The sequence below is a fragment of the Xenopus laevis genome, chromosome 7L, assembly GCF_017654675.1.
Source record: "Xenopus laevis strain J_2021 chromosome 7L, Xenopus_laevis_v10.1, whole genome shotgun sequence".
Taxonomy (NCBI): domain Eukaryota; kingdom Metazoa; phylum Chordata; class Amphibia; order Anura; family Pipidae; genus Xenopus; species Xenopus laevis.
In genome coordinates, this window is record NC_054383.1 from 48,934,314 (window position 1) to 48,948,767 (window position 14,454).

A 14,454-nucleotide genomic window follows, 5' to 3' on the forward strand; every position below is an offset into this window, starting at 1 on the left:
TACTGTACAATGAAGAAGAGAGGGACTGGATTGAAGTAGATGTAATAAAAAACAACAATAACAATTAAATTGTACCATCACAGAGCAACAGTTTTTTGGCTGTTGAGGTCAGTGAAGACAAAGGCAAATAATTCAAAAACTATCAAAAACAAATTACAAAGATAAATTGCAAAATTGCTGGAATAGCACATCCTATGACATACCATAAGATAATTTAACGGTGAACCACCCTTTTAAGTAGAAGGGAAAAGGGTATTAGACACAAACCAATTGCCTACTATGGTTTCCTAGCAATATCATCAATATCATGCAAAATGGGGGAGGGGGGAAATTTAACAGACTGGAAGAGGGATGGTTATTAGGCCGGGATGAAGAAAAGTGTTAAAGTCTGTGACCTTTCACATCCGCACAACATTGTGAGACAATATAGACATAGCACATTGTGTTCCATGGACCGCAGCCAGCAAAGGCAAAACAGGGCTGCAGGAATGATACCAATGGTCAAGGGGTCAGAACACAATATTGTCTGTTTATGAGTGAACAGCCTTCTGTGTTGTGTTGCATGATTGCTTCTTACTGTGAATGACTATTCACAAAAAACCCATTCACAAAGTATTTTAACTCTTGCACTGCTAAAATATCCTTCCTGTTTTGGACTCTCCACTTCCCAGCTTCAAGTCACACAACACCCGAAGTCATCCGTTTACTAATGTGTGATAGAGATATAATATGGGCATTTACTGTTAGGGAGACAGTGTTGCGAAATGCAAAAAATGGACGCAGTGGCCTCACATGCAACAACTGCATCCATTTTAAACAATAACGTGGAGGATACTGTTCTCTTTTTACTGGTTCATGCCAGTATTTTACACGATAAAGAACACTACACTGAACAGAGCTGCACACCACTATAACAAAGATTTGGAAAATACTTTAATAATAAGTTCTGCCTATGATTATACCGGCAAGCCTCAATTTGACATTTTCCAGGAGACCAAATAAAAAAAAGAACATAGAATATGGGAAAACCAGGGCCTGGATATAAAATTATTGTAAAATCCAAAAATATCACTTAAAATACAGAAAGACTTAAAATGCTTCATGAAGCGTAACATTCACATAACTGATGTTCCAAAACCTGTCTTAAAATCTGGGAAATGCTCCTATTCAGGGGTACTGCTGCCATGAGACCAGTCAATGGTCCCATATACTTGGCCATTCTCTTGTTGTGTACAGAACACACACCAGGCAAGGGTAAGAACATGGCAGTTACACCTCAATCATAGAAATACAAATATCAGAGAAGGAACACTATGCACATCTAAGTTATGCCCTCACACGTTGCTGGAACTTTGTTTAACTATACAATGCAATGCTTGTACATTCAGATTACAGTTTCAGAATGCCATTATCCCTGATTACGTAAGCTTCATTCAAAACATAAATTCTCTTTCTGTAAAAATCTCCTCATTTGGCAATGCTATTCACACAGGAGCAGTAGTGAACATTCCTGACATTCTGTTGGAGAGAAAGGAAAGTATAGATATATTTATATATATATATATATAAAGTAAGAGGGAGCAGAGAAAGCAGAGAATGACAAACACTCAACTTACATCAGGATAATAATCCAAAGTAGGCACAAGGCGTTCAATTAGAACTTCAAGGGACCCAGACACCAGGCTTCCATCTTGATAAACAGGATCTCTACACTGCTCTCCCATCTCCGGCTGCACCTGCCCACTACAGGTAGAGCCAAGCATGCTGGGAAATAAAGGGGTCTGTGGCATATTTTCCTGCAATAAAAAAACACAAATAGTCCTTTATAGTTATATGTAGGAATAAGTATAGTATAACAACACATATCCTAGCATAAGGGTATACTATGAATGAAAAGAATACATGGGACATCTTTATAATGTTATGTAAAGCAGAAGCATAACCAAAATAACAAATAAAGAACCCTTCTACCAAAATAGTCTTAATGGCCATACTTCTTCCAGTTTAATCAAGTTAAATAAAAATTGTCAGGACTTTGTACAAACTATTCATTTCAAATATACAACAGAAGATGAAAGAATATGGACAGGTATATATTGACCAAGCTGGCACAGATACCAGGGGCTGTATTTCTAAAAGAACAGGAATGGCATGGTTTGACATATGTTATTGTGCACAATAAGGTCAAGGAAAGCCATTTTGTTTCTCTTGCTATGTCTTTGCCAGTAATTTAGGCATATAAAAGAAACAATCTTGTTCATTCAATAAAAGAAACTTTCAGGCTTATAAACAGAGTTTTATACCACATACTCATTCATACAAAATGTCCTCCATGTTAAGAAAGAAAAATATCCCCAGGCAACTCCTTCCTTTATTGTATATGCAGTGCTTTGTTTTTTTCAAGTTATTTGCACACAAAAGATGCTGTCATCCCACAACCTTAATGCAATGTAATAAAGTACAAGACAGCAGAAAAGAAAACTTTTTGTACATCAACAGAAACATGGCCAACTAAAAAAGGTAGTATTATGTGAACATTCAGCATAGACTCTGTCTATGGAATGTGGCCATTCTGTAATTCGGAGTTTTCTGAACAATAGGTTTGAAGATAATTGATCCGATACCCATACAAGTTTGGATACATTTGCATCAATCTTCATGCTCGTCAAAATACTAACACATCTTTATAGCCTGGAACATGTAAAATGGAACCCCTTTGTATGCCACATTCCATTGCTTTAATGGAGAGATTCCAATACAAAACAATTGGACACATAGCTTACTTCTTTGTACCGTACACCTGGCCTCATGCATTCAGCAACAAAAAAAAGTTATCTGAACTATAGACTTCATTCTATTGATGTTTGATGTGTTCTCTTTAGCAGAGGAATGCTGTCTGGTTACCATAAAGGCCACGGTCAATACATGTTTTGTTTGTGAACAATGCAGCTTGTTGCTGTTTACTGGCACGGATTAGCTAAATCTACTATCTCGTGTGTTAGATATGTTCGATTATGCCATTATGAATCTAAAGGTACATTTTTTAAACAGTACCTTGTACTTAGTCCCAACTAAGATATAATTAATTCTTATTGGAAGCAAAGCCCAGCCTATTGGGTTTATTTAATGTCTACATGATTTTCTAGTAGAAGGTATGAAGATCCAAATTACAGAAAGATCCATTATCTGTAAAACCCCAGGTCCAATGCAATATGGATAACAGGTCCCATACCTATAATAAATATATCACTGGAAAAGTAATCCCAGTTCATTAGAGCATGAATCCCTAGAGCAGGGGTGTCCAAAAATTAAACCGGCCATACACAAATTAAACAACTAATTTGGAGGGGTCGCCAAAAGAGAGGTTACTTGCCTGATTTGGTCATCCATGTGCGGGGTAAAATTAGGCTGATGCCAATGACTGGATCTAACACAGCTCTATGCAGACCCGTTGGGAGAGAACCATATCAATAATGTGCTTATGTGGTCACATAACTACATTTTTATACCTGCCCAATTTTCTGGAATGGTTGAGCCAGCACCTTTTATTGGCTTGTGTACAGTCAACTTTAGATCATGATCTACAAATAGTTCTGGAGCTAGTGAATAGTAGATCATAGCAGCTAATTATTGTACACAAATATTTCCAATAGATCTCCCTACTGGGTGACTGTTCAAAAACGTTACTTTAATGTGTCAAGCATTGTCTTAAATGCATGTAAACATGAGTGAAAAATACAGTATCTATTTATAAATATATAGTACCTACAGTACTTGTGTCTACAAAAGCCACAGTAATACTTGTCTGGTTCTTCCCTTAGGACCTGTTGTTTACTAGGCAGATGCAGCAGCATGAGTTTAAAAAAAATGTTCCACAGAGACAGAATATCCCAATAGGACACAATAACAAACGCCCTTTGCTGTGACTTGTAACCTCTAATTGAAGACACACAGCAGAGTGAGGCAGTAACAATGTGGTCTAGCTGAACAGCTTTTATTTGGGCGTGTGAGGCTATTAAGTAGTTTTCAAAAAACTATTGGCGTGCACTTTAAAAACAGAAAGACTTTGTGTTCTTGTTCCAGTCAGCCCTGTATTTAATCTGGGATTCAATACATTTTCATTACAAGCTGGCATACATACAGTATGCAACATATAATGGTGCTGTTATTAAATGGATAAAACCATATACCATACCATCTCACAATAAAGGCACACATATTAAATTTATATTCTACAAAAAATAGAGAGCAAGTCATTGTCTAACCTTCACATAATTAAAATACATTTTATTAATGAAGCTTGTAAAAACAAATATATTAATTATGCAATTACAAGCATTGTTAAGTTAATATTACAGGACAGTGCACCACATATCATTATGCTATGTTATTGGAATACACAGAAATGTAATTAACACTGAGAGCAATTTTTTACAAGTTGTAGGCAAAAATGTATTGCAGAGCAATGGGGATGCCCAATAACCTAATTTTTGGCTTTGGGAAATGCATAGGCAGGAATTGAACTAATGTCTAATTTAGAGAAATTTGATATTAAAGCTAAATGCGCAAACTCTCAAATTTTCTGACAAAATAATAAATGTTTTGACTAAAGTCCAGTAGTGGGCCAGTAAATTAAAAATAAAACCTAATTGCATTCATTTATAAATAATGAACTGTTACACTGGTAAGATGTGTTTGCTTTGAAAATCTAATATACATAAATAAGCAACTATATAACCATGGAATCTACTAATCGAGTTCTAATATGGCAGTAGGGTCTAAATTTGCATTGTAGATAAGAGATTAAGTATGGGTAACAAGAGACTGTGTTGTCATTCATGAATAATTAAGGCCCTATACAATGAATATATTTTTTTAGACTGCTGCTACTTTGAGTTATTTTATTTACAGGTATTGGTCAAACTTTTTCATGTAAATAAGATAAAGCAAAAATGGAAATCAAAGCAAAATTTGAATGCAAGTTGGGTACTGACCATAAGGGGAAACTCATATAAGTGTGGGTGATTTTCCTAATCTCTGTTTTTGCCTTGAAATACAGAAACATCTTGGTGAAACAATGTAAGTGTTATTTACTATGCTGGTTTCTAATATTGAGGGTAATAGAGTTCTCTTTTTTTGGGAGAGTATTTTTAACTCAATATCTTATGTAACACCTGAGGTTATAAAACAAAATGGTGTTTAGCTTCTCATAGCAGTTTAATACATTCCTACAATCTGACACTGATCTGCTTTGATAAATGTTTCAATAATTCAAACCGTTTCCCAACTGTCAGGAAAATGTTCATGATAGGAAAATGAAAAATATTGAACTGCTGGGAATCTCTCTGTAAATCAGCTCTGTGAGTGTGTACAACAGATGGCTGCTGATCAACTGGTCTTGTATCACTTGGCTTTATTTCTACCATACATAGAATGTCAGACACAATGAACCCTATTAAGTAACTGCCCCTTACACAACATATTCACCAAAATGATTAACAGACTTGAACAGGAAGTGAATGTTAAAGGTTTCCTGTGGTTTTCCCCAAACTATACTTGTAAGCCACACTGCACTTGGTCTACAAATTAAGCATTTTTGAATTCTGATTACATAGATTTCAATTGCAATTTACCATTTACTTAATTTTGTGACTGGGTTACAGGATGTACAGTTCATGCTTCACCTATAGATTAGATAACTACTATCCCAGGGAGATTTGAGTTCTATGCAGGATTAAATAATATGTGTTGTTTTAAGGGATTACTGGTTCTTAAATCTCAAATGTGTCGGAGCCTTTTAATTGTTGTTTTGTTTCCAAAATATGAGTGCAGTTTTGTCAGTTCAGTATGATCTGTTTATTTTTGACAACCCAAAATAAATCTTTGAACAAACTGTTCATGTATAGGAGAGAGCAGAATCTTTCTATAATGGTACTTAATGGGCTGCTTGGAAGCCAAAATATAACATTTTGCATAATTTAAGTAACTTGAATGTTTTGCTTTGAAGTTGCTGAACTGTACCTTGAATGTTCTACATTGAAGTTGCTGAACTGTACCCTGTACATTTTTTGTTGCCTTTTGTTGGGAATGCCCATTGCTTAATAAACCTGTGTTTTGTTCAAAGCCTTGGTGTCCCAGTCTCTAAACTCAGAATCCTACACTAACTGCCTACCTATTTATGAAAGAGAGTTCTAAACATTATGGTTTTATGCAGCACTACTGGAAGCTTGTATCCCTGTTCTACTGGTGAATAGAAATTACGAGTGACATTTCAATTAACAATGGTTACTTACAAGTGAAATAACTTTGTACTGAAGATCTATTGTTTAAAGCAGCTAAAAGAGCTTTGCAACATATTTTCTTCCTTAAAAAAAGTGTTAAGTCCCTAATTGTTATCCTTAATTTAAATAGCATGGACATATTCCACAGCATTTTACAGTGTTCACTGTGCCAGTGAAGTTTGCAATCTAAGTTTCCTTTCAGATGATCATTTTTTTTAATAGATGCCTACCATTCCTTTATGTCCTTGGAGTGTGGTAGGGAACCAGAGTCCCTGGAAAAATCCCATGCAAGCATGCATTGAGATACAAACAAGATAGCAATGCTAAGCACTAGGCTTTTCCTACTTTGTAGAAGAAAATGCTTGATTTTACAATATATCTCATGTTTTTATTTATAACGTTAGAACTGTAAGTAAGAAAATGTGCCCTTTATTAACTGTACTGTTTATATTGCTGACATGTTATGTGACATAATTACAATTACAGTGATTGTTCATCAATCACATCAGTCATATAGAGAGTAGTACTAACCTATGTGCCATCAAGAAGCACTATGAACCTGGGACATGTGGAGCGGAATGGGGCCATGACTGAGGAACGAATAAGAAAAGATAGTGGGGGTGCAGGTTTGGAATTATGGGAACTGTAGTGTAAAGGGAAGCAGGGAAAGGGCTTAGCCTTTAAATAGCTAAGAAGAAAGTGTGGGAAACCCTTTCTTACCTTGTGACTGCATGGGAACAGACAGTGTTCCCCCCTGCCCTGCAGGGATGGTTGGGAGATAGTGTCGCAGCTGACATATTAGGTAGCCGAAAAGGGGGCAGTAGTTGGATAGGCCTGGGGTTAGGCTTAGGGGCAAGGAGGCCCAGTAGGCAAGGAAGTAGGTGGCATAGGCTTATCTTTAGGCTGGAAAATAGGATTTGGTTAGGAGGGGTACTGTTAATTTATTGTAAGCTAATTGTTATATGCAGCCTTCAGCAGCTAATGTTTTACACATTTCAACATGTTATTCATTTGTCATAATAAGGTTGGTCTGTTTTGGTGGATAATTTATCCTAAGTTATGTAATGTTATGTAATAAATCAAGCTGCTGCATTCCACCCAAGATGTTGTGGTTGAGTGTTTACTGGGTTATGGGGGTTGGGACCAAAATCGAGTCATACCTTCCCCAAGTAACAAGTTATTTTAAAGCTCTCTTGTCTATTTAATTGTCAGGTAGTTTTATATTAATTACTACCTAAGCAGTAACTTGTGTAATGTTTCGTATTACTTAACATTTATAATTCAACTTATTAGAAGCTACTTTCTTAAAGTCCTTACAATACAGGCTTTTTTCGTGCACTTACAGTGTTGAAGATGTGGGTTTTAATCCACCTAAAAATATAAGTTAACTAATACCATTTTATTCTGCCTTGTTTAAACCATTCTTTCTGATCTGGTTTTTAGCAGTGTTGTATTTAATTGTGTTTATTTAATACAACGTGCTGCATTTTTATTATGCGTGTTGAGAATATAATACAAACTATAAGTAAAAATAGAGAAAGGCATGAACTCACTACAAATGAAGGTAACTGTATCTATGGGAATGCTCTGCATGATTTTCCACCTCCAAACCAGGCAACATTTTCAGGGTCCCCACAGCAGCTGCATCAATGGTAGCAGTGTACTTGTGCCAAAAGTGTTGGGTACACGTTATAGTCTCATGCCTAATGCCAGAAATAATACCAAGAAGACATGGAACATTTACAGCACAATAGCACCCAATTTGCTTTGAAATGCAACTGCATCAATTTTGATGGACTGTCTGTAACTGTGTCAGGTGCCACTGAGGTCCCACATCTACTGCAATGATGCTGGGATTGTGTGCAAAAATGCTTCATTGTGGGTAAGAAACATGGTGATTGCATCCACAATTGCACTTTGTACAATGTGGTGCAGTATGTAAATGATCCCTATTTACTTGTTAAAGGAGAAGGAAAGGTTAAAACTAAGTAAGCCTTATCAGAAAGGTCCATCGAAATATACCAGTAAACCCCCAAAGTAGTGCTGCTCTGAGTCAGTCCCCTGTCGAAAGAAACACTGCATTTCTTTCCTTCTATTGTATACACATGGGCTTCTGTATCAGACTTCCTGCCTTCAGCTTAAACCTCAATGCCCTGGGCAAGAGCATGCTCAGTTTGCTCCTCTTCCCCCGCCCCCCCCCCTTCTCTGCTGTAATCTGAGCCCAGAGCAGGGAGAGACTCAGGCAGGAAGTGATGTCACACCACGTTAATACTGCAGCTCCTATCCTAAACAAACAGAGAGATTCTAGAGCTTCTTACTCAGGTATGGTAAAACATTCTACAGAATAAATATAGCATTCTAGCTTGCACTATTGCAGCTAATCTATTGCCAATAAAATGCCTCCGTAGCTTTCCTTCTCCTTTAAATAATGCATTTAAAAGCAATTTCTGTGCATATTTTAAGCCTGAATTTCAACAGAGGCACACTCAAATGTGCTTTATTAATTTAGTAGCCAGCTTTATTGCTGTGATAGTAATGACCTTAAGGTTAAAATCATAAAACAGGCAGCCTGGCCAGAAGTGATGTGCGGGCGGCCCGAAACCCGCGGGTCGTGCAGGTGTGGGCCGGATTCTGCACAAAATCTGCGACCTTGTACTGTTGGCTTCTGGCGCCTAAATTTATAGGGCACAGGTCTATAAATAGAAGGGAACAGCAGGTTGGGTGCGGTTGGGAGGGGGCAGGTGCGGGTAGGGTCGAGAATTTCTCAAACCCATTCACCCCTACCGGATAGCCTCCTTGCCCCTGTGCATGTGCAGATGATGAGTGCGGGGGGTGAATGTAAATGTTGTGTTCGGTGGGGTTGGACAGGGACCCAGAGTAAGGTTAGGTGACAGAAGAGGCAAGTGCCTATTGCCCCTTCACCTTCGTGCTCTAGGCACTAGGCCTCTTCTGCCTGCTTTATTTCATACCCTGTATCAAACCTTCCAAATAAAAAACATTTGTGTGACAACCATAAATAATGCATCCCTATAGTAATGTGTTAATTATACAGTAATACAGTATTACTGATGTTAAATAAATAAATAATATTACATTTAATTATTTGGTTCATGGTGATGTATGACAACAGTGTAATAAAACTGCTTAAATAAAGCAAACATTTGAATTTTGAGATATATTCCTTATTATACAATTGTTTGATTGCAGATTTTAACTGCAGACACTACATATTTAAGACCTGATTACAGGTGATTTGGTGCAAAAATAAACTTTCTATTCACATACAATGTACACTGCAAGTTTGCAAAAGCTATATTAAATACAGGCAAAGCAAAAATTGCTTGTACAAAGGAATAACATTTTTACAGGTATGGCCAGGCAGAAGAAAGCACAAATCAGACTTTTTCAGGACTAACAGAGACAGCTCATATAGATCAATATCGCCACACATAAGGTCAGCTTGACCCTTTCCTGGGAAACCTGTGACAGCAATAACAAATTCTCAGAGCCGATGATTACACATGCTTTGTGCAAGAAGCTACAAAAGGTAAGGATGTTTTTTTAACATGTTACTGGAGCTACTTATTAAAATCAGTCACATTTATCAAATGAAGAATGGTTCTGTGCCAGCAGCCGTGCTACCTATTGTATGCTCTCAGGTGTAAGTGAAGCAAAAACACAGCACTTTGGTGTCACTAATTTCTCATGATCACATACCTCAGCTTACCATATTAATTAGGTAGTCCCTGCTGCTAAAAATTACTGTGCAGCATTCAAACTGTGCCTTCCAATCAATGACTTTAGTGTGCCTCATTGTTACTGCCGATATATTATAATTCTGCCGCAAACAAAAAACACGTAGGCAGGTGATTGCTTCATACCTTTAAAAGGAAGAAATTCAGCTGATTTCTTTGGACATTTTCCTTTGCTATCCAGATGCTATGCATCACAATGACTCAACCTCTACATTCATGCACCCTGATGTCCAAACTTTTTTTTATTAGTTTGGTTTTCAGATGTATGGAGTGGAGGGGAGAGTAGCTGTGAAGCAAAAACTTCACTTGATACAGGTAGTTTAATGGAGCTGCTGCTACTATAATGTATTGAAAAGAATAAACTGTGTCTTTCTTTACAGGGTCTTCTAGGTGTATTTCCATACATAGCATGATATGTGTTCACCAACACTTGCTTTCCACGGAAATCCTAAGTTATATAAAGGTATCTTGGTATCTATTATATGTTGCAGAATATATAGCAACAGAGTATGGAAATACAGTATTTCAGAAACCTGCATAGTTTTTTTCTGCATTCTGATTTACTATGCATCTGTATGAATAGAGATATAACTGCCCTAGTTTCTCTTGAGCTATAGTTTTCTCAATGGCAACTAGGGATGCACCGAATCCAGGATTCGGTTCGGGATTCGGCCAGGATTCGGCCTTTTTCAGCAGGATTCGGTTTCGGCCGAATCCTTCTGCCTGGCCGAACCAAATCTGAATCCTAATTTGCATATGCAAATTAGGGGTGGGGAGGGAAATTGTGTGACTTTTTGTCACAAAACAAGGAAATACTTTTTCCCCCTTTGCCACACCTAATTTGCATATGCAAATTTGCATATGCAAATTAGGGTTCGGATTCGGTTCGGTATTCGGCTGAATCTTTCGCGAAGGATTCGGGGATTCGCCAAATCTAAAATAGTGGATTCGGTGCATCCCTAATGGCAACCAAAACCTAGTATGGGTACATAATGGCTGCAACAAGTGTATGTAGCCTTAGGACATAAGTAGGACAACCTCTGCTGCTTTGCAATGCATTTACACGCTTCTACATGACTTTTCTACAAAGGCAATGGCGACGGCGAGGATGAAATGCAGATAATGCAAGACACTCTTACCTGTGTGCCATACTTTAACATTTAGGGTGAAGACACGGAGCTATGAGTAGCAGCTACTTGTCACAGCTACAAAACGCCAGAAAATACCCTGCCATAGACAATAGTGACAATTGCCACAACTAAAACACACATAGAGAGCGTTATTAAACTAACAGCATTGTCTATTTTTGTAGCCGTGACAAGTAGTTGCTATTAGTAGCTCATGTGTCTTCATCCTTATACATATTGCGCAAGCATGGTTCTCCTGCAAGTGGATACGTGAATTCATCTAAGCCTATTTCTTTCACTACACGCAGCTAAACATTTCTACACAGATGCTACAGTAATTCACTTTGTTTTTAAGAAGCAAATATCTATGCTGAGAACTAATCTATAAGGCCATAAATTTGTGCCTCTTAATAGAGATTTAGATGGAAATTTCAATTATAAATAAAGTAACCAGGGTCAGACTGGGCCAATGGGACACTGGGAAAAAACCTGGTGGGCCCAGCCCTTGTTTTTTCCCCACCGACCCAAGCCTGCACCCTGTCAGGAACTGTGGGACAGACCCAAGCCTGCACCCTGTCAGGAACTGTGGGACAGACCCAAGCCTGCACCCTGTCAGGAACTGTGGGTGCTCCCAGGCAGTCCCCACCCTCCATCCCCAATCGTGGCCATACAAAGTAAGAAAAAGCAATGGGACACATATGTGGGGCAGGGTGGCGCTGGCCTTGCTGTGCAGAGGAGCTTGTGACTGGAGTGCAGGATACATGAAGTGGCAATCCTGGTTGGCCCACACACACTGGCCAAAACTGAAAGTAACAGTGCCCAGTGCCCATAGATTACAATGCCAAAGTCTGGAAGTATGTACAGTGCCAGTACAGTTTAATATTTATAACTTCTCTCTAGTAACTGAAGTATAAATGGCACCTTAGTAATAAATATGAGTATAACACAACTTCCACTCCACTGAGAAGTACATTACACCAAAACACATGATATGACGAAAATATCTGCTTTAGCTCACACCCACTTGCGGCTTCCTATTATATTTTTAGAAGGCTGTGTACTACATCAGCCCTTGCATCAGAGGTCCAGCCAAAGTGGTTAAATATTAAATACGTCATTCACATCCTTTTAAAGTAATAGGTTTGAAAAACTGGTTTGATTTATCTGATGTGTGTCATATTGCTTTCTAAGCCTTATATACTCTCATTATGATGTGTTTTTTTTTTACCATTGTATTTTATTGTCCATAGGAATGTTCAGCCACCTGCTGTGAACTGGACAATAAAGAGCAAATCAGGCAAAATGAATTACAATACAGGTATTATATTACAAGTGCCCATTCACTTCTAAAGATTGCATTAGGACTGTACATATTACTTTTTTTTTTTTTTTTTACTATATATTAAATGCTGCAAAAGTAGTGGCACATAAAGCAACAATGAACTCCAGAGAGTATGTGGATCTACTTTATAAGTTTTATGGCTACTTTGTTCCCACTGCCATCATCATTATGCCTCTTTACAGATCCCTATTCAACCCTTCATCCAAATATTCTAAATGCCCCACTTTCTAAAAGCCCCGGGGCCAATCACTACATATACTAACACCTAGAGCAATAGATGGAGGACAGCTTTGTATAAGGAACTAAGAAGTTTCGGTTGCATGAATGTAAGGACCCTACCTTAAATGACACAGATCTGTTGACTTAGGGAAGTAACAATAAGGCTCTAAGTCATAATAATAATAATAATAAAACAAGTGAGTTTTGTCTGGACTTAACTTTAAATCACTTTAAATTGGGTACCATAACCAAAGGGTGTATCATGCTTTTATTTCATAAGCTTACACTGAAAATAATATAATTCCAACCACCTCATGCGAGACACTCCTAAGTCCTAAATAAGGCAAACAAAACTCAAAGGTCTATTGCCTTTCAAGTTCCATTTTTCAACTTGAAATGTTAAATTGGTTGAAACTGAAAAATTTCTTATATATTTGTGGTGTTTTTCCTCATTTGCTCCTGGAAAGGTTCAAGTTCCTATTTTTGAGAACATTTTTGATGAAAATATCAACATCCTTTTCTGGTCATCACCTGGTCAAATCCACCTTTCTTTTCCCCACAACTGTATGAAGAGTTGAGGAACAGTGCACATGCAGGCTAAAAATACTCAGTTTATTAAAGTCCTCCACAAATACTGCATCCCATAGTTAATTGCATCACCAATAAGCCCCTAGTGGCTGTCCTGGGTATATAACAAAACATGTTGGGAAGGCAAAGGCTTGAACAATTGGAAGGATGTGTCTATGACACCTTAACACCTGTTATTCAGAATTCTCGAGACCTGGAGTTTTCCAGATAAGTGATTGTTCCATAATTTGGATCAACAGACTATACGTTTGTAAAAAAAAAAAAAAAAAAAAATTTAACATTAAATAAACAAATAGGATTGTTTTGCCTCCAATACAGAATATTATATCTTAATTAGAATCAAGTATAAGGTACTGTTTTACTATTATACAGAAAAAGGAAATAATTTTTAAAAATTAGAATTATTTGCTCAAAATGAAGTCTGGCCATCCCATAATGCAGAGCATTCTGGATAATGGGATTTCAGATGGAATGGATCCTATAATTGTACCATATGTAACAGTATAATGTATCATGGTCATGGATAGCACAAGCCAAACTAAATCCAAACCCCCAAAGTCTTCTGACCTTAAAGGGCTGGACAACTGAAGAAAATGATTTGTTAACATGCTCTTTTTATTATTCTCATATTTTAACATACAAATTCAGATTCCATTTGGCATTAGGTCAAAAGTTATGGATTTAAAGCATCTCTATTAGAAAATTATCTGTTATGATGTTACTGCATACTTTCACAAGAACCAGCAAAATATTCAATTATAGCTTGCCAAGGCCCAATTTAGAAAAAGGCAGCAGCTGGATATCATTATATGTACATGTATGATATATATATTTGCTCCTTGGAAAAACTGTTATGAACATATAATAACAGTTTCTACCTCCAGCTTATTTCCAGCATTTCTGCAGCTGTGACATAGATTATCATAGAAAAGTCCAACATCATAAAGCTGAGAATCGTGTTAGCCAAGTCTTTATAACATAGAAAGCCCTTAGCAATGTCTTAAAAACAACAGACAATAGAGAAAAAAACTGGCATTTACTTAGAGGAAGGCAGGGGTGGAATGGGGAAATTCCTGTTTCTTGTATTAACTGAATAACACAGCTAAAAATGCACCTGTGCTGGGGAAAGCTGAACAATCTAT

General features: G+C 37.3%; 1 protein-coding gene across 5 annotated transcripts in view; it reads right to left on the reverse strand.

Moving 5' to 3' along the window:
* rasgef1a.L (RasGEF domain family member 1A L homeolog) overlaps positions 1–14,454 on the reverse strand; it is a 151,652-nt gene that overhangs the window by 15,047 nt on the left and 122,151 nt on the right. For 4 of the 5 annotated variants that reach the window (XM_041568487.1, XM_041568486.1, XM_018224493.2 and 1 more), the window contains one exon: positions 1,617–1,796. The exons of the other annotated variant lie outside the window; for it this stretch is intronic. In XM_041568487.1, coding sequence (XP_041424421.1) covers positions 1,617–1,790 — 174 coding nt within the window. In that variant the 5' untranslated portion in view covers positions 1,791–1,796. The remainder of the gene's footprint in view (positions 1–1,616; positions 1,797–14,454) is intronic. 5 annotated transcript variants of the gene reach the window in all.